The 21,202-nt window shown below is 41.2% G+C and overlaps 1 protein-coding gene across 6 annotated transcripts in view; it reads right to left on the bottom strand.

The window, feature by feature from the left end:
- Nucleotides 1–21,202, bottom strand: part of DNAH8 (dynein axonemal heavy chain 8) — a 333,661-nt gene that overhangs the window by 36,674 nt on the left and 275,785 nt on the right. For all 6 annotated transcript variants that reach the window (XM_042938633.1, XM_042938632.1, XM_042938634.1 and 3 more), the window contains 3 exons: nucleotides 16,463–16,579; nucleotides 14,568–14,669; nucleotides 6,142–6,302 (listed from right to left, as the gene is read on the bottom strand). In XM_042938633.1, the coding sequence (XP_042794567.1) occupies nucleotides 6,142–6,302; nucleotides 14,568–14,669; nucleotides 16,463–16,579 (380 nt within the window). The remainder of the gene's footprint in view (nucleotides 1–6,141; nucleotides 6,303–14,567; nucleotides 14,670–16,462; nucleotides 16,580–21,202) is intronic.

The following is a 21,202-nucleotide window of genomic DNA, read 5'->3' as shown; positions in this document are numbered from 1 at the left end:
CAAGAGCTTTGGTTCCAAGTTACTTCTAGAAGAAAATTTCTCTTTGGAGCTAAGTATGGGAAGAAGCTCATATTGGTCTTGTAGCTTGGTGGTTTGGGGCAATTGTCTAGGTCACCCCTGTTGGGTGGCAGTCAGGGTCTTGGCTAATAAAAATGCAAAACAAATGCAAAACAGAACTGTCTATAAATAAACAATTAACCATCTAATGAGATATTAGTGCACTATCACATCCAAATCAGCCTACGTTCATATACATCTTTGCATATGAGATAACAATAAACATACATTTTTAATAAAAATCTGAAACTCAAATTTCAGCTAATGCTAAAAGGAATACAATTAAATTCATCCTGCATACAAATGAATATAAAAGTTGTAATAAGACATCTGATAAATTTCAGAAGGTAGAAAAATATGCATAATCGTTAATGAGAAAAAGAGCGAAAATAAATAACAGTTTCTGACATTGAGATAGTTGAATTTGCAGAGTCCTTGGTAGCTTATAAATCTAGATAATAAAATGTGAATAAACTATGCATTTTTATGGTTTCTGTCGCCAAGGTATCTAAGCTCTTGGGAAAGATTTTACTTATTTTAAAGCATTTATTCAGCTGTATTTCCCACCCACCCTCCTCAGGGATCCTGCATTCTTAAGGAAGAGAAAGAATCATTATCTCTTTTTGCAAATTTCTCTCTTCTCTCAAATTTGTGGATGCTAACTTCAGAGTGCAGATTCTATAAGCAGGGACATAGAGTTCCCCACCATGGCCCAATGACAGCCCATGAGCTCATCTGAAAGAGTACTGTTGAACAGGGTGCACAATCAGATAAACTGATCAGGATTCTTCTAGCTGGGGACATTCACACAGATTTCTCACTGTATCTTAGAGAGTCCACCCCCCTCTTGTACCTTCGAGTATTATTTCTGTACAAATACCTTGAAACTTCTCACCTGGGCTCCAATCCACGTTTCTTCCCCACTCTGACATCCCTTGGTCTTTCCTAATTCAACACACCCAAACAGGACTCTGCAATGTCCCCTCGAATGCACTCCTGTTTCAAACTCCACCACCATCCCAGCCACCAGACCAGAAATGTCAGGGGAGGCTTCAATTCCTTCTTTCATTTCACGCAGAACTTGGGAGAGTCACTTCTTGCTGGAATGGGAAGGGTGGCCTTAGGAGACCAGGGGTAGGTTTTAGCTGAGAAGCTTCATTTGCTATTGCTTACTGCCTCCTGGTGGCTGGTGAGGGAACAGCGAGGGGTTGGAGTGCAGCTCTCCAGGAAGGTCCGCTCAAATGTCTACAACCCCAGACACCACATATTTCAGAGCCCAGAGGAAAGAAGAATCAAACCTAGGGCAAAGCTCATCCAGAGACTAAGAAAATGACCAAGTGCAGAGCTACTACCTGAGCAGGAACCAAAAATGGACCACAGTCCCTGGGAGGAGGAGTAGAGGTGTGAGTGGGGAAGACCCTAGGGCGGACCAGGTGGGAAGTTAAGAATGAAGAGAGATCAGGGGAGGAGGGCCACAGGTCTTACAGGCCAACTAGTTGTCTAGGAGATTTAAGGCAGAGGCCCAGCAGTTTCTACTTGACCTCACTCAGTGAGGTGTGATGAGAGACTGCAAGATCCTGACACTCGATTTTGGGAAAAGATAGCTAAGGCATCTATAGCATGCCTGCCAGTGATGGCATATAGGCCTTTGGACAGAGTGGTAAAGAGAGCTGCCAAAAGACACAGAAGGCTCGCTGTGCTCTCTACCCCTCAGATAGCAACGAATGGATGAAAACGACACACGATTCTCTCTACTCACTAAATCGCACCAGTCTCCATCGGGACGTGTCCTGCAGCTTTGCTCTACCCTCTCCATCCTCTCATCATCCCTCATCTCAGCCTGCGTCAATCCACATCCAGATTTATCCACAGGGTCTCCAAGACAGTCTCAGTCTAAGTAGCCTCCAAATATAGGGAAACGTATTCCATTCCACTCAAAATAAGAGAATACAAATTAAAACTATGCCGAGATACCATTTCTCACTTGTCTTATTGGTGAAAATTCAGAAGCTTCACCCACACTCTGTTGATGAGGCTGTGAAGAAAGGGCCTCGTCATGTTGTTGGTGAGAGTGAATAGCCCTATGGAAGGGGGGTTGGCAATATTTACTAAGCCCTGATATAGCAACTCTACCTGTACCAAATTACCCTAAAAATACATCTCCAACCACACGAGAAACCAGAACCATGAGATCATTAATTGAGGAATTATTTGGGGTAGCAAAATATTGGAAGCAACCTAAATGCACACCCATAGGAGAATGGATGAATAAACTATTATACATGTTAACAATGGAGGAGCATGCAGGTGTAAAAAAAAAAAATAGTGAGGAAGACATGGGAACATAGAATGGAGTGATTACAAGATACATTTTTAATTGGAGAAGACAAGACACAAAATTTTATATATATATATATATGGTATGGCAACTTCATTTAAGAAAAAAGGTAATAAGAACATATGTGTATCTATGTATGAGAAAAAAGAAACAGGGACGATAACCCAGAAACGAATGCATTTGCTTGCCCATAGAGGAAAGGGGAAATGGGTTGGAAAGGTGTGAGAATACCTTATTATGTAGTTGTGACTTTCAAGCCATGCCTGTGTCTCACATATTTAAAATAACCAACAAGGAGGGACAAAAACTCAGTGTAATATGAACAGAAACAAATGAATGTACCTATCTACCTAACTGATAGCGTAACCACACAGAAAAAAACAATCTGAGTGAGTTTTGAATATAGTACTCTGACAACCTCAGCTGGATGTATTCTAGGGACAAAAAGAACTGCAAAGAAATCTTGACCTCCACTTAATACATTTGTTGTTGGTAGTGGTATTGGTGGAGTGATTCGGAGCAAATGAGTAAATATATTGAACTTCCTGGGAACCAGAGTTCTTCCCATGGGAGAAAGGAGATAACAATACCGAAATGAGGGAAGACAAGGAAGAGACATGAGGTGAACATTTGGAATTGGAGTTATTAGTATTAGCTCACGATGTTTTTAAAAGTGCTTATTTCTTAGCTCTGTCCATTGAGAGGGGTTACAAGTGCGCGCACGCACACACACACACACACACACGCACAGAAATAGATGTGGTCACATACAGATGTAACTGTAGATATATAAATATACAAAAATATACATACAGAAAGAGAAAATGCAAATGGTACAAAATGTTAACGATTGGTGACTCTGGGTGAAGGGTCTGTAGTGTTGACTGTACTTGCAACTTTTCTGCGGGTTTGTAATAGTTCAAAATAAAAAGTCAAGGGAAAAAAATCTCTACCATCGCCTCCCATCTGGATTACATTTTAGTTGCACTTCTCTGGACCTTTTCTTCTTCTTCTTCTTCTTCTTCTTCTTCTTCTTCTTCTTCTTCTTCTTCTTCTTCTAACATTTATTTATTTTTGAGAGACAGAGAAAGAACATAAGCAGGGGAGGAGCAGAGAGAGAGGAAGACACAAAATTTGAAGCAGGCTCCAGGCTCCGCGTTGTCAGCACAGAGCCCAATGTGGGGCTCGAACCCACAAACTGTGAAAGCATGACCTGTGCCAAAGTCGGATGCTTAACCGACTGAGCCACCCAGGTGCTCCTGGACCTTCTCTAGTTCTCGTTTATCTTTCTTGAGAGCTGATGGCCCAAACTGCCACAGTCATATGGGTAAGTCAGGATGAGATGATTTCAACCCTGCTTTAATATATATTCCTTGGCAGAATCCTACACAGCGCCCAACAGGATCCGATTCTCTAGGTACCAGCTTTAAATGACTCCTTGGACTCTTGCCAAGGATGAAATCAAAGTTCAGAGTCCTCATACGTGAGCCGCTTCAATTACTAATTGACAAGTGCCATTTTTCTGCCCATTCACATGAACTCATGAGCTATTTCTAAAGACCATTCCCTTTCATTAGATTCTTCACAACCCAGAGAAATTTAGTATTGCCGGCACATTGAACAAATATTTCCTGAGCATCAGGCACTGTTTAGCACTAGAGATATGCAGTAAAAATAGACAAAAGTTTCAGACATGATGGTGCTTATGTTTAATGATGGCAGGTAGATGATAGCAAGTATGAATAAGTAAATATGGAGTATGTCCGTTGGTGATACAATCTAAAGAAAAAAGTAGCAAGGAGGATAGAGTCTGGGGTGAGGGCTGGGGAGTGATCAGCAAATTTTAAATAGGGCAGCCAGGGAAGACATCATTGGAAAGGTGACATTTAAGAAAAGGCCGGAAGAGGTGAAAAGGTGAGCCATGACATCCAGGGGGAAGGACGTTTCGGGAAGTACAAGTATCCCGTGGTGGCGGGGCGGGGGAAGGCATCTGGCCTGAGTACCAGGAAGCTAGCAGGAGCTAAAGCTGAACAGTGAGTGAGGGAAAGGGCAGAGGAGGCCAACCTCCTGAGGGCAGGTGGTCTTACTGGGGCTTTCAGGTCACCTGTAGGTCACTGTCTGCCTTTGACCTTGACATGGAGTGAGACAGGAGCTTTAGGAGGGTTCTAAACAGAGGAGTGACGTAGTCTGCCTCAGATTTTTAAAGTTTCAGCCAAAGTAAAACTATTTCTCCGTGTTCCTTCTTTCAGATCATGTTTCAGTTGATTCCAAATGGATCCCCAAGGAATCCTTTTTACTTCTTCACCTCTTTTCTGTCTCCGGCTAACTTATGACAGCCTCTTCAAATAACAGCTAGAGCCATCATCAAAGAGGTATCATGGTTCCATCACAGGGTCTGAAGAGTGTTAGCCATTCACGGCTCTTCTGGCTCATGCCCACATCTTTGAAGGTGAAAAATAGCATGGGAGAGATGGGAGGATCTGGAGAGGTTAGAATTTGTATGGGTGACGAAAGCCAGGAAGCCAAGCCTCATGCAAGGGACAAAGTGTATATTCAGGGGCAGAGAGACAACGCAGCAGAGGGAGGTTGGGACTCCAGGGATGCTGGGCAAGGGCAGGGAACCGGAAGGTGGGAAATGCCTGTGCCCCTTTGCAGAGTTGTTACAGCTGCAGCGGCAGGTGAGTGACTAGGAGAGAGGCACACCCCACTCCTTCTCGATCGGTCATCCCAGCTTAAAATCTGCCAGAGGAGTCTCGCTTTCTCCCATTCCTTGAAACCACTCTCCTAGACACAAACTTTATGGTTCTTCATCGATGGGCCGGAGGCAATGACCATCTGGAGGAGAATCCCAGCTGGGGCTTCTTGGCGCCCTCTCTGTGGAACTGGATAGCCTTGTTTTCAGGCTCCTTCAGCCAAAAGATGGGTCCGAGAAGGGGCTTGGGATTTGGGTGAATTTCTTGTGTCTTCACTCATCATCTCTTACCTCAGCGACCAGAGCAGGGACCTCATGTTGAGCTGAGACCCATAGCCTCTCCTCCCAGCTCTGTATCCACGCTCTGTGCTCTATGCCCATCATGGGCATTAGTGACAGAAGGAGGCAGGTGAGGAAATAAGGAGACAGGGGCCACAAAAGAGAGGATCAAGCAGAAACACAATTCCTCCTCCTCCTCTCTCTATCCCCCTGGTCTTTTTAGACTCTGTTTATGATCATTATTTTTTTTATTTTATTTTTTTAAACTTACATTCAAATTAGTTAGCATACAGTGCAAAACGGATTTTAGGAGTAGATTCCTTAGTGCCCCTTACCCATTTAGCCCATTCCCCCTCCCACAGCCCCTCCAGGAACCCTCAGTTTGTTCTCCATATTTATGAGTATGACCATTATTTTTAATGGATTTTTTTTTGGGGGGGGTTAGAGGCAAGGAGCTGGGAGACCATTGTCCTATCAGTGGAAGGCATCGATGCCAATAACACCAACTGGTTTTATGACATGACAGAGGAGAAATAATCAATGCATAAATTAGAGCTTTAGCATTGTCATAAACTCCGGAGCATCAGGATTTACTGAGGGAAAAGGAGGCCAAGATATGACAAAGGTGTAATTGGAGGACAGGAAGTGACTATTTTTCACAGCAAAATAAAAAGAAGTGAAAGGAGAGGAATTAAGAGAGAAAATGAAATGCACAGTCTCTGCCAGGCTGAGTTACAAATGATTCCTTAAAATATAAAAAATGCCAGGAACTTACGTGATGTCGGCATTAGGGTGCAGCCCAAAGACTTCGGGGTTATCTAGGGATGGCAATGACTGGATGTACTCAAAATACTGATCCAGGGTTTTGCACAAGGGGATTTTATACCCGGTATAAAACTGGAACGATGGTTCAAACATCTTCTCACTGAACCAGACCTATATGGGGGAGAAAATGGAAGAAATAAAAGTGATGAACATCTCAGTGAGAACTGCCACTATAAGGAAGGAAGGTCACCTTATTTCCATTTTAGTATATTTTTATATTGGGTTTGAAAATACCTTAAGAAAGAAAACCACTGACAGAAATAATTAGCACAAGTATGAAGAAAAGAGAGAGGCCACACGGCACAAAAACAGTGAAGTCCTAGCCTCTCTTGGACACCAAAGAAGGTACTTGCTAACAGTGAAGAGGAGAGAGCCGGGCTTGCAAGCCTGCTCTCTGCTCCAGTAAACTCACGACCCTCAATCCCACTTTTGAAGACTAATGGGAACACACTGCAGAGGAGATAAAGCAATAACCACAAACACCAGAGAGTATCTGGGCATTTCCACCGCCTCCCTTTGCCCCCAAACAGGGCTCGCGCCAGGGCTGGGGTGGGCGGGGGGAGGCTGTGCTGTGCTCAGGGTGGTTCACAGCAGCCCTGCGCACCACACAAGGCCAGGAAATTTTCTTAACAATTGTCTCCCCTCCTGCCCTGAGCTGGAGAGCTCCCTCTGTTAATTAAGTTATGTCCCTGGCCACAAGAAGCAAATGTATCCAACCGTCTTATTGTTCGCCTTAAGACATCCTTTTTCTCATTCCATATGAATTGATTATCTGTAATGTAAAAGCGAGAGAACAAATATATACTTGGTGTGAATAGGCTTATTCTGAAGAGGGGAAAAAAATAATGTTGAATGCCTAGGAGCCAGATTTGAGGCAATGACTTCAGTGTCTAACAGAGCAATTTTCTCAGCAGGAAGGGAAATAATGGGAAGGCAGGAGGAACAGAAGTGCAGGCAGGATGCCTGAATCACTGGGAGGATTCAATGCAAAAAAGAGATGGGGACTGTGCTTTACTTCAGTCAGTTATACTTTCTCTAGCCCCTTCCTTCCATATCCTTTTTCCAGCTCTTTTTAGGTCCAGTGATTACTCTGAAATGACCTATGAACTGATTCTCTCTTCTGTCTCCTCCCCTCCCCACCCCACCCCGCTCTCCATTTCCATCCTAGTCAACTCCTGCACACAAGGCACAGAGCTTAGGACTGGAACAGAATGAGAAGGTGAGTCACACATGGTTCTTTCCTTCCAGGAGCTTGTGACCCAATGAAGGAATAGGTCAATTACATAATAAACCACAATGCAAAGTGCAATAAGAGGAGAGCCAAAGGAAACAAAAATAAGCAAAGCACTAAGGACGCTTAAAGCAGGAAGAAAGAATAGACAGCTGGATGTCAGGTAAGCTTTATCTTGGAGGTGATTTTGGAGAGAAACCTTAAAGGACAGGATTTGATAGGGGATCTAGTGACTAGGGAGATGACACCAGCAAAGGCACAGAATAATTGATACAAAAGTGTGAGGTGGGTTGAGGGATGAAATCTAGGGTAAATATGTCCAGGTGATGTCTGGGTGATGATTGGTGTTAATTTAAGAAATGAGGAGCAGTTGAAAGCTATTAAAGAGAACAGTGCTATGATCATGGTCATTAATTAGAAAGATTATGTTCGGGGGCGCCTGGGTGGCTCAGTCGGTTAAGCATCTGGCTTCAGCTCAGGTCATGATCTCACAGTTCGTGAGTTTGAGCCCCGCGTCGGGCTCTGTGCTGACAGCCTGGAGCCTGCTTCGGATTCTGTGTCTCCTTCTCTCACTGCACCACTGCTCACACTCTGTGTGTGTCTCTCTCTCCCTTTCAAAACTAAATATTAAAACATGTTTAAAAATGAAAGATTATGTTTTTAGTGATGTGGATGGTTAGGGAGGATGATGGCCACAGGGTCATCGGCACACAGACAACAGTGACCACACTGAGTTCTCTAGTACCAGCTGACATATATCTATAAAAGCAAAACAGAGTTTCTTCCTGTTTTTCTATCACTTTATTAGTAAACAAACACACAAACATCTGAGTTTCACCAAATTTGGAGGATATTTGGGGGGACAGTCAAAGTAAGGAATAAGAAGTCAACATGGAATTACTCTGGGAGACTCTAGAAGGTACCTCGCAAAGAAAAGCAGTCGTCTTCTAAGGACAATAAATAAAGTTCTACAATTGTTGGTTTTAGGGGAGACACACTGTAAGGTGTTGAGAACAGAGAAAACAAACAAGGGTTCAAAGATAAGCCCCAAATTGTAAGTCATAGGGTGAGAGGATCCAATGTGAAGGCACTGATACACAATTAAACTGAGTCTCACTGTGGATAGCATGGTCAGGGCAAAGGTTAGGCCAGCAGGTTAGAAGGTACGACTGAAGCCGCGACTAGGATAAGGGAAGGCAGCAGGTGGACTCCATGGTGCTTTCTGTAGCCTTCTTCAATAGAGTTTCATGGTAACCTCGTGTCCTTATAGCCAGAGACCCATCTGGCTTACAGAGGGTCCTCTCTGGTTACAGAGGAGCCATCTGGAACAGGTCAGAGCTAGGCACAGGAATGAGTGAGGGAAGGAATGGATGACACAGGAAGCTGAAAGGGGTGCAGGACCAAGTACAGATTCAGAGGCAGTAAGGGTCAGGGCATCTCAATGGTCAGAGACTTGGAGCCACTGAAGGTGGAGCAACTCTAAGGAAAGTTAGGAAAGAGACTGAGAGAAAGAAATGGGGGCTGGAGGGTGAGGGAAGGTGGGGAAGCTGCCCGGGGGCAAAAGAATGGAAAAATGGAAGGATGAACTTTTCATTTAGGGCAGTTGTTAATCCCCAGATGGGGCCCAGGCCCAGAGGTTGGAGACTTGTAGGCTTCTGAGAGGCGGTTGGAGTCTGCTACTCTTCTGTTGTCCTGAGTGTGGGGTTCAGAGAAGAAGTAGAAGAGGTGGAAGACAGGTTTGGGTCAGAGAGCAGAACTGCCCACCTTGAGGTCTGGAAGGTGTAGCAGTTTGAGCCACAGGTGCTCTTCTTCTCCCTCCCTTTGCTCCCAAGCAGGTTTCAGCTGCTTCAGAGAACTCCCTCTGGTTCTGATGTGGAGGGCAAAGAGGTCTCTGAGAAATCCCTTTCACTTTGCCAGCAAACTGGCGTTCCTCCCACCTTTAAGTAAGGTAGTTTCAATAAAACAAAGACAAACCAACTAAGAGAGTTGGTTAATCAGGACTTTCCTTGAACTCTACCTTTTAGAAAATGCCTAAGCAATTTTTTAAGCTGATATAAAGTGTTGTATAAAAAATCTTTTTTCCTGATTTTCAGGTTGTGCTCTGGGGTCAGTAAAAATTCAATCCGGTCTACGCTGTCTTAGATGATTCTGACCTCCGAGCACATAAAACTTTCAATCTACTGAGATTAAATTATATTTAGCATCATCAACAAATAGGCATTGAGTGTACCCTAGGTGCTAGAGAGAAAGGACACAGAGACTTAGATGATTTGTTCCTTATTTCAATGGACTTACAACCTAGTGGGGTAGGCCAAATACATGTCTTAGGATCACATATTTGCTTTCCCCACTCTCCACGGCAACTACCTCACACCTCTTCCTCTTTCTTCAAATGTCCCAAACTTGCTGTCCCCTCCCCTCAGCTGATGACCTGCATCCCCTTAGCCACTGATGCTTATTTCACTCCGAACATAGACACGGTCAGAAGAAAACAACTCCATTTTCCCCCATCAAACCTTCTGGTCCCTGCACCTGTCCCCCTCTGCTTCCCCTACCAGAAGGAACGGGCTGTACATACTGTGTACTGGTACACATACTGGTAAATCTAAATTAGCGCTGGTTGTAGAATTATTATAATGAATAACAGGGGTGGGAATAAAAATGAGGAGGAACCAAAATGCTCCACAGCAGTAACAGGGAAGATAGAAGGGCTCAGAGGTAAAGCCCATAAGGTAGGGTTAGGTTTTTAACTTAAGTAACCATGTTTGAAAATGTAAAGACTAAAAATGGAATAATTTTAAAACCAGTACAGAAATATAAAAACACACTTTTTTGAAGCAGGAAAGGAGAAAATAAAGCCAAAAAAAAAAAAGCACGGTTAATGAAAACCACAAAATAAGATGATAGAATAAGTCAAAACATAGCGGCAATCACAACAACAATAAAGTGATAAATTTGCCTGTTAAAGGACAAATACCTTCAGACTGGATGTCAAAAATTCCGGCTATTTTTTGTTTATAAGAGATAAATCTGAAACATAATGCACAGAAATGTTGAAATGAAAAGAATAGAAAAATATATATATATATATATACCAGGTATAATATTAAAAGACTGATAAGGGAGTGAAGGGGCAAGGATCAGAGTAGGAAATATATTTGCAGTCACGTAATCAACAAAGAACTTACATCCAGAATATGCAAAAAGCTCCTATAAATAAATATTTTAAAAAGACAGACAACCCAAGAGAAATAGAGGAAGAACGTACAAGCAAGTCACAAAGAAGAAAACCAAAATAGTGCATCAACATGTCATGTGAGGGGGCTCAAGCCCATTAGCATTCAAAGATAAAAAATTAAAACCAAAGTGAGGGGCCCCCCGGGTGGCTCAGTCGGTTAAGCGTCTGACTGGCTCAGGTCATGATCTCACGGCTCATGGGTTCGAGCTCCGCATCGGGCTCTGTGCTGACAGCTCAGAGCATGGAGCCTGCTTTGGATTCTGGGTCTCCCTCTCTTTCTGCCCCTCCCCCACTCGCACTCTATCTCTCTCTGTCTCTCAAAAGTAAACAAACATTAAAAAATTTTTAAAAATTAAAACCAAAGTGAGATATCAGTATACACCCACCAGAATGGCTAACATTTAAGCCATTTAGCCAGAATGGCTAATGATGCCCAGTGTTGGTGAGGATGTGGTGAAATGGGGTATCTCATTCTTCTGTGGGATGTATTTTTGGAAAACACTTTGGAAACCGGATTGATGTGACCGACTAAGATGGAAAGTACATAAACTCTATAACCTAGCAATTCTGCTCCTAATAGAAAGGCATAATCGTGTGCTCCAAGAACCTTGTGTGAGAATGTCCCCAGAAGCATTATTTGTAATAGCTACAAATGGAAATGATCCTCATTTCCACCAATATAATACAATGGAATCCCAACACAGTAAAGGAAACAAGTAAACTACTGCTACACACAACATGGATGGATCTCAAAATACCATGTTGAGAACAGGAAGCCAGAACACCAAAATGACAACATACTGCATGGTTTCATTTATATGAAGTTCAAAAACAGGCAAAGTTGAGCTACATTAATAAGCAGTACTTACTCAGATGGTGAAAGTTTAGTGAGGATGAAATTGTTGTGGGTATCTTGAGTTGTGCGGAAGAAGGGGGCATGTGTGAGTCTTTGGGGGAACTGGAAATGTTCTATGTCTATTTAAAGAGAGTTATTAAGCTGTATGTTTATATTTTATACATTTTTCTGTACATTGCATATTTTTTAAGTAGTTGCATTTTTCAAAGGTTTATCAAGCAAATACTAAGTACAGGTAAAATCTCTTTCCTTATCTTCCTTGAGCCTTCTCAGTTGACCATTTCTTCTTTCCTGATACTTTAAAGTACTCAGGACCCTGTCCTTAGCTTGTTTTCTGTTGTTTTCTTTCTCTACACTTTCTTCTTAGATGATGCTCTCATCTATTATCTGGACTTCAAAGGCTGTCTTATATGCTGACAAATTCCAACTCTTTTTCTCCAGCCCTGACCTCTCTCTTGAGCTCCAGACCTGTAAATCCAACTGCCATGTTTACCCTTCTTCATTCACTTAATCAACAAATATTTATTGAGGCCCCTAATATGTTCTAGGTTCTGCGCTAGGTGCTGGGAATCTGACAGTGGTGTAATGAGGCAAAGCCTTTGGGGAACTTACAGTCTTGGACAACTTCAATTGGGTGTCTTGTGGACCTCTCAAAAGTTACATGATCATAGCAGAACTCCTAATTTCCAGCCCCAGCCAATAAAACTCATTCCATCTGCAGCCCTTCTCCTCTGTAAATGGTCTTATTCTCTAATCAGTTATTTAGGTCAAAACAAGAGTGGCCCTTGACCCCTCTTCCCTTACCATCAGCATTCTTCTGGTACTATCTGTACCATGCAATGCAATGTATATGCAAAATCTAACCACTTCTCAGAGTCTCCAGTGCTAAACCTCCAATTTTAGGTACTTTTACAATATTCTAACACAAAGTATACTTTCAAAGACATCTTTTTTCTTCCTTTAAACCTCAGATATAGAGGTGAGTTACTATATTCCTTTATTTTTCTTATGAGTCTCGGCCCCCTTTATGTTAGTTTTTCCCCATTCATCCCTGATCTCCACTCCCAGTCTCCTTCCCTCTGAGGGCATCTATTTAAATGTGCTTGATCTATGTCCTTGTGAAATATACATGTATTGCTTTCTAGATCTCATTTTATTTTTTTAAGCTGTGCACTCAGCACTAAGTTTTTAAGATCTATGCATGATACTATATGGATCATTTCTTCCAAGTGCTGCATTGTGTTCCATGATAGGTGTCTACAATATTTAGCTCATCTATTCCCCCAGGACAGACTCCCAGGTTGCTTTCAACCTCCTACTACTGCCAACAATACTATGAGCAATATCTTTGTACATGTCCATGGGCCTGTTTGCAAATTTCTCTGGGATATATACTCAGGAGTGGGCTTATGGTTCAGAAGGTATCACACACTTGACATGACCAAGTGTCACCAGATTGCACCCTAGAAGGGTGAGCAGTAGTATTCCACTGTGCTCATCCACTACTTCTTAGGATTCTTAGGCGTCTGTAGTGGATGTTGTGATGTACCACCAGTTTCTTCTCTAAGGCCCACGCACTCAATCCCATGTCCCTCCCCAGAAACTGTCCTGGCAGAAGGCAGCTGCCTCAACCAAGGTCATGCCCTCAGGGAGGGGAGCGCACAAGCAGATCTCCATCTCAGTCTGTTTCCAGAGAAGCCAACCTATGATGGTCACCTTCAACTCCACACACAATATTGCCGTAAACATTATTATACATGTCCACTTGTGGACTTTTTCTAGAAATGTCCTGCGATGTGTCTATCTAGGATACTTAATTTCAGTAAGTTTTGCCCAACTGCTTTCCAGGAGGTCTGTACTGATTTTAATCTCCAGCAGCCAGGCTCCTGCCTCCACACATCCTTGCCGACATTTATCATCATCCATCTTTTTCCACATACAGCTTCAAGGAAAACTTGCAGAAATAAATAAGGGTTGAAAGAAAAATCAGATTCCTGGCCAACCTCCAGCTTACCAAAATACTCTCAAAGTTTATGCTTTGTTGTTTTTGTTAAGGGGGGAAAGATCATTGAAACAGAGAATTACCAATATAGATCCTAATACAAAGAATTCAAATAACCATAAAATACTCATATATCTGATTTTTCCCACTTATGTAATATATATTGCTTCTTTAGCATGTAAAAGTTTTTTTTTTTTTAATTTTTTTTTTCAACATTTTTTATTTATTTTTGGGACAGAGAGAGACAGAGCATGAACGGGGGAGGGGCAGAGAGAGAGGGAGACACAGAATCGGAAACAGGCTCCAGGCTCCGAGCCATCAGCCCAGAGCCTGACGCGGGGCTCGAACTCACGGACCACGAGATCGTGACCTGGCTGAAGTCGGACGCTTAACCGACTGCGCCACCCAGGCGCCCCTTTAGCATGTAAAAGTTTTAAGAAGAGTTTTAGCCTGATGTGTGTGTATGTATATATACATATACACTATTTATCACTGGTGTGAAAGCTGTAATTGCTAAGGAATAATTTTCTCTAGAAAATGTTTACCAATGTGATGTATGTGGATTTTACCGGGAACAGAGGAAAAAATGAGCACTCTATCACTTTTCAGTTGTCTGTCCTAATGAAAAAGATGACAACACCCCAATTATAGTTAATTCTCCAGTCACTTATTTTGGGGCTTGAAATCTTCATGAGACTCATAGCCAGAGGAAGCAGTCAATCAACTGTCATGTGAAGGAGGGGAGAGACCCTGAAAATGTGCAACTCAGGAGAATAGTCACAGACTATTGACAGCTGATCCTTATTCTACTTTGGACCACAAGGACCACAAGTAGATTGCTGGTTGGTTTGGCTGTGCCTTTGGCTTTGGCTTTGGCTTTGGTTTTGGTTTTGGTTTTGGCTTTGTTAGGTGATTCTTTTCAGCGGCTCTGCTCTATATTTTTTTTTCCCCTTAAGTTTGGCTCAGTGATTATGAACAAACAAACATTCCTGTTTAAAAGGAAAATGCAATGAAATGTGTCTCCATGCTTTTTCTGTAAACTGACTTACTCTAGCAAAGCAATTAAGTAGACGTTTATCAAAGTCATCTGTCACTCTGCCTCCATATTGTACTTCTCCAATCATGTACCGAACCGTACTCCATGAAACACCCTTTATTAAAAATAAAAAGATTGTTAATTGTCAATCCAAACAGATAATTCTAAATATTTCAGGTCTTCCCTGGAGGAAAGGTCTCAAAAAGAAAGCACTAACTAGATTGCATTTAAAATGACTCTATTAGTAACTCTTTTGTTATCACATGACTGAAACTGCCAGGGTTCAGTCACTAAAGAAAAATCTATAATGCTAAATATAGTGAATTTATTACTCATTGATTATTTAAAATTGGGGTGGGGGAAGACTACTTTTCATTCTGTGGATGTAATCATCTATAATACTCATTATAGTAATGCCAAGCTGTTAAAAAAAAGTCATGTTTAGTGAAGAAAGGGAAAAAAAAACAAGTAATCAACTGTTTAATACACTTTCTTAGTAATATATTTTCTGAATCAGTATGAGAACAACTAAAACATTATTCACTCACAGCATTTTTCTACAACGCAATTCTTTGCTGTCTCATTCTGTGAGCTATAACTAAATCAAAGTATTTACTAATTGCCATAGAATCTTATCCTAGCAATATATTGCAGATATTGATAGTTTTTTTAAAATTTTCTTTTATTTTTTACTTAATACATTTGGGGTAAGAAAAGTAAGGATGCTTTATTTTTTAATTGACTTTCTTTTGGTTAAACTTTGATTCATCAGCTCCACTGCTTTTCAAAGCAACTATTTCAAGGTTAACTATTATTTGTATATATCAAATGATAAATAAGAACAGAATATGAACCCATATGATGTAATTTTTCATCAAGTTGTCATACTCGATTTAATATGCCTTTGTAATTTCAAGGAAAAATGATGGTTTGATTCTAGATCCTCCAGCGGCCCAGGTAAAAATTCATCATGGCTTACCGTCACCATACTGACACTACAGTATCTATAATTAGCTTCAAGATCCACTATGAGAAAGAAGAGAGGGGGAGACAGCAGAACACTGGTGTTTATTGAGTACTTACTGTGTCCCAATATACTATGCTTTCACAAATGCTAACTCATTTATTCCTCACAGAGACCATGACCATTCTGTAGATGAGGAAACAGGCTCTGGGAGGCTCATAAACTTGCTCAAGATCAAGGAAAAAACAGATGTGGAAGCACATGTGAAAGGACAACTGGGTTTGTGTTCTTACCTCTGTGACCTTTTGGAAGTCCCTCCTTCTCTCCTATTACCTCATCAGGAAAACGAGGATAATAGTAATGCCTTCTGTACCTCCCTCACAGAGTTGTGAAGACACAAATGAGATCCTCAATGCACGAGCACTGAGAGCTGTCAAGTGCTGTACAATGATCAGTGACCGTTACTAAAAATTATTGCTATGTATCTCCATAAGTTTAAGCATGTGTTAAGATGTGACTAAAGGTGAGAAAGCACTTTCACGTGGGCTGAGAGATAACATTTTCTTTCACCTCTGAGGAGGCATCTGTGAAATGCTGGAAGAAAAGTCTGACTTAAGATGGACATTGTCTTGGAGTGCACTGTGGCACTTGGGTGAGGCATGAGGAAGGTTGTGAAGTTTCTTCATTCGTGGTCTGTCTCTGCCGTGTATGTGCGCCGGAGAGAGAGGAGGGGGGCAGGGACATAAGCATGAGATGGGGATCCAAATGCACCCCTATGGGCAGTAGGGGTGTGAGTGGAAATGGCTGGGCCAATAAATGGCTGATTCGGGGAGGCGGGGAAAACCTTGGCAGGTTCCCTGTATATTATACACTGAAAATGTCTGTGGAAACTTGGTTTAAGGACGGCAATAAAAATTGGGGGGGGGGGAAGCAATTTCACTCACCTTTTTAATATCACATTCATCAAGGTGATTCTGAATAAACTGGACACTGGCTGTAAAGTCAGCAGAATTGAATTCATAGGGAATATTCCATCCTAAGGGACCAAATTTGCGTCGCTCCTTAAAAATGCCAAAGAAAATAAGTGAGATTTTAAAATTGAATGTAGCTGATTTCTTAATAAACATAAAGTACAGGAAGATTCAGGCATGATATAGAGATAAGTTGATGTAATAAAAGAACAGTATACAATTTTGGATCTATTAACCATTAGAACTATTATTTCTTAGCTGTATTGCCAGATGGTTTACAAGAAAAAATGTTCAAATATTTGCCAAATTGTAGTTCTTGAGATTTAAAAAAAAAGTCTCAGTTTCCATCACCAGCTCAAAAAATGCAGTAGGTGCTCAATAAATAGCTGAATTTATAAATAAATGAATTTATTTTAAATTACCCTCTTAGAAATTTCAAATGTTAAAAGTAAGGGTTTAAATTTTTGTTTTTCGAGTTGAATAACTGAAACACTCAGGAGCATTAAACCCCCTGCTGGTGTCACTTCGTAATCTTGCAATTTCAGATTTTGAAAACCCCAAATCTCTATTGTAAAACATGACACATCCTTCTTAAAACTTTCACAGTGCCCTATTTGTTCTCTCCTCTGGACCAGTGGCTAATGTTTTCAATTGTCAAACTACCCATAATCAATCCAACTGGTCTCAGATCAAATGATACAAATGCCTCAATATTCTGGAGACCATTTTAAAAGGTATGTAAATGTGAGAACTGGTACTTCCAGGCTCTAATCACATAGAAAACCACATAAATTAATTCAAATATTACTATACCATCTGCTACCTCTGCCTCAGCATATAACCAGTCTCTAAGTGGGGGAAGGGGGTCTAATCATTTATTTGGATTAGCTCCTAGCCCTTTGACCCTAGTGGCTGTGGTGAGAACCTATATGGAGAGTAGAATCCCAATACATCTATGGGACAGTATAATTCTACTTCTTTACCTCTAAATATATAGTAACTTTCTCTCTTCTGCCTTCCCCCACCCCCTCCCCACACACACTGTCTTCACAGACCATTCCAATACTTCTTCTTGCAGCTGCTCCATGCTTTAGATCCTAATTAATACCACCACTTTAAAGAATCTAAATGAATTTTAGTTTAGACAAGTTCATGGACAGGTCAGAGAAAAAATTCAGAAAGCACGAAGGTTTAATTACTGATTTTCAGAATATGCTTTTAAAATATTAAGTAAACCATGAAAATTAATTTGGGTGCAGATGTTCTGACCCTGGGAGATCAGACTGTTAAATAACAAAAATTCAGCAGAGTAAATTTTAAAGATCTAAATGGCTTTATTGAATGACTGATGAATCAGGCAGCATCCTATTTAGCAAATAGAAAGGAGCCCCGAAGAGCTACAGAAAAGGAAAGGTTTTTATTTACTTTATTTATTTATTTTTTTTTATTTTTATTTTTTAAGTTTACTGATTTTGAGAGTTGGGGGGGAGAGGCAGAGAGAGAAGGAGAATCCCGAGCAGACTCTGTGCCATCAGTGCAGAGCCTGGTGTGGGGCTCTACCTCACGAACTGGGAGATCATGGCCTGAGTTGCAGTGGATCCCACGAAGAGTCAGACACTTAACCGACTGAGCCATCCAGGTGCCCCAGAAAAGGAAAGGTTTTTAAAGGCAGAGGGGGATGGCACAAGAAAATCATAAGTGGAAAAAAAAGGATTATTTTGGGGGACAAAAAAGGATCTCCTTTGGGGGACAAAGGGGGTTTATTAGGGGATTACCTCACCGGTGCTGACCAGGAAATCCCAGACTGACCGGTTAAAATTACATTCCTGGAGAAGGTTGAAACTGCAGTTCGGTTAGGTATTAGTTTCAGTTTGGTGATGTGGGCTTAGCACAAGTAACTCCATTCTGGGTCTGCTGTCTCCTTTTTAACAAGACCAAGGGCAAACAAACCACTCTTAAAAACGTAAACTACTAACATTACTTCCAGACCTGTACTTCTTTAGGTTAAGTTGTCAGGTATTACACATTTGTATGGTGTAACTCCCTCCCTCATCCCTTAGCTCATTAGATCTAATTAGATCTAATTAGATTGAAGTGGACAGCCAGCCCAAGAAAGGCCAACCAGATTTCTCCTCCCAGGAGTTTGGACTTAGGGTTCAGAACTTTGATCTAGAGTTAGAGCTTTAACCAGGGAGACTTAGAAACTTGAGAGCTGTGAAGCACCATCTTCTACCTTGAACACAGAGAGGCGAGAAGGAGCAGAGGTGCCTTAATAGATGGGAGAGACTTGTGGTATCATCCCAGCAGCAAGGGGAAAAGCCCTGGCTCTTAAAGGTGTCAGCTTCTCTTGATGGCTTTCTGCTTTCTGGTCTCAGCATTCATGTTGCCGTGATGTGTTTTTCTACTTGTTTCATGTTGAAATACTTGGTCCTGTAACCAGATTTTGATCCTTGACAGTGAGAAACGTGTCTCCCATTTTTGTCTCCCCTTTTGCGCCTTTTCGGGGAAAGGCTTATGATTGTGTAATAAACACTAGAATGATTATTGGTAATTATCAGAATGAAAGGCACTCTCCCTCTCATCCTCTTGGGGGGTAATTTCTGAAGCTGACACAAGGTTTTGAATTTTTTGAGTGGATCCCACAAACATTGAGCTGAGCCTCCTCTAGGTTATTTTGGAACAAGAGTGGGTTTGGGAGGGTCTGTGGGATATTAATATGAAAATGCATTCAGTTAAGCCTTGAGTCTCTGGAATTTCTTCCATCTTGAAGTCTTCAAAGAGAAGAAAGCTAACCATTTATTGGTGAGATGCAAATGTTTTCCCACTTTTTTAAAAAAGAGAACCAACTCTAAAATAGTTTCACCTGTGTTTGACTTAATTTTTAAAATTTACTGTTCAATTAGACAAGAGACTGAATGAAAAATAATTCTTCCTTTCCAATTACTAAAGCTGCTTAAATTGGCTCTATGGAAACATTCCCATTTACATGCACTGAGCCATTGCAATTCTGTTGCTCCTTAAAATGTGATCTTTGAAAATTGCCCCAATGCTGAGACTCACTTCACTTTATGCTATTTACTATCAAATTTCATTTAAAGCATTTACTTTTTAGGTTGGTTCACTAAAGTCGTAGACTTATTAGCTTATCTTGGAAAAAAAAAAAGAGAATATCTTGCGGGGGGGGGGGTAGTGACTTTTCTTTCACAAAGGAAGTCATTTCATTTTCTCACAATTTTTTTGGTACTCAGTGATCTAAGTGACAATAAAGAAAGAACCCTGAATTATCACCTTGGAATATTATCAAGCCATTGGGAGAACTAAGAACTCATTTGGAAGCTCAAAAGCAAGGGGCTTTGCCTGGAATATTGAATCTCTTCAGTCCCATTAGTATTTTTGAAACTATGGGATGAGTCCTATGCGAGACAATGGAAAAATATTAAAATCAATGTATTTTCAAGAAGTTTTAATCTATTTGAGAAAATAAGCCTTAGAGGACAATGTGATAGTGAGTATAATTAACTGTCAGAATTTAACAGATGATAAGAAGAAGAAGACATTCAATCAGAGGCTTCTGGGAAGAATGAAACTGAAGCTGGCCTTTGAAAAGCAGGGAGAAAAGACTGCTGGGTTTTGGCAAAGACCATGAGCAAAGAGAGGAAACACAAAGCTTGTGATTCATCCAGCAAGAGGCTGCAGGTAAGTTGCTCTGCTACAGCAGACAGTGACCTCAGGTAAGTAGCTGGAACTATGTGTTCATACGATGACTCGGGCATGGAATGTAGGCAGATATGAATGTCAGGGCAAAGAGCTAAAACCTGATTCAATAAGAGGGAGTTATTATTTATTATTAAGTTGGAAAGTGGTGATTTTAGGAAGACTAGTCTACACTTTACTGAATTTGACCAGTATAGTTCCTTCTTTCTATTCCAAAGAATCTTCAAAACACAGAACTGCTAGTGAAATGCGGAAAACTTGGACTCCTCCTTTGGACGCTGAAGAAAAGTTGCTCATTGGAGTCATCATCTTAATGATGTCAAAGCCATTTCCAATTTTATGTTAGATTCTACTTCATCCCAATGAGTCCACCTCCCACGGCCCAACACAGAACCACTTCAGTTGCATCTGCAGAACAAGGCTCTCTTTGGAGCACCACATCTTGATTATTTAATAACTGGAGTTAACATAAAATGAAAAATGCAATCCATACTACACAACATCAGGGAAACTTTAAAAGGTGAAAATAATGAACAGAAATGGACAGAACCCCTGGGAAAAACCATCAACCAAAACGTGAGAGATCTTTCTTTAAGCCTGAATCATATTACTGAAATTATTCTGAAGACGTTTAAACTAAGAACTCTGCAATCATGCCTCCCCAAAGCCAGAACTTCGTATGCACCATTAAACTTGAAGGAGATGTTTGTCAAGGCTCAAACCTGAGAAAGAAAACAAGATGTGGGAGAAGAAAACACTTTTCTGAAGGAAGAACTACTGGCAGTGGAACGCTGGGCCCTGTTCCATGTGGCCATTTTATTTAATATTTAATTATTTTTAGGATCCTGAAGAAAATATCCAAGTCTGCAACTGCCACCGCAAGCCCCAAGAGCTCCTAACCAATGCCTCCAGCAAAAAAACCTCACAGACTTGTACATAAACCATTAGGAAAATCCCCCCAAATGGGCCACAATGTAGGCAAGCCAAGGGGATGAGGAG

The sequence above is a fragment of the Panthera leo genome, chromosome B2, assembly GCF_018350215.1.
Source record: "Panthera leo isolate Ple1 chromosome B2, P.leo_Ple1_pat1.1, whole genome shotgun sequence".
Taxonomy (NCBI): Eukaryota; Metazoa; Chordata; class Mammalia; order Carnivora; family Felidae; genus Panthera; species Panthera leo.
The sequence above is the reverse complement of the archived record's forward strand: the minus strand, read 5'-3'. Positions and strand labels throughout refer to the sequence as shown.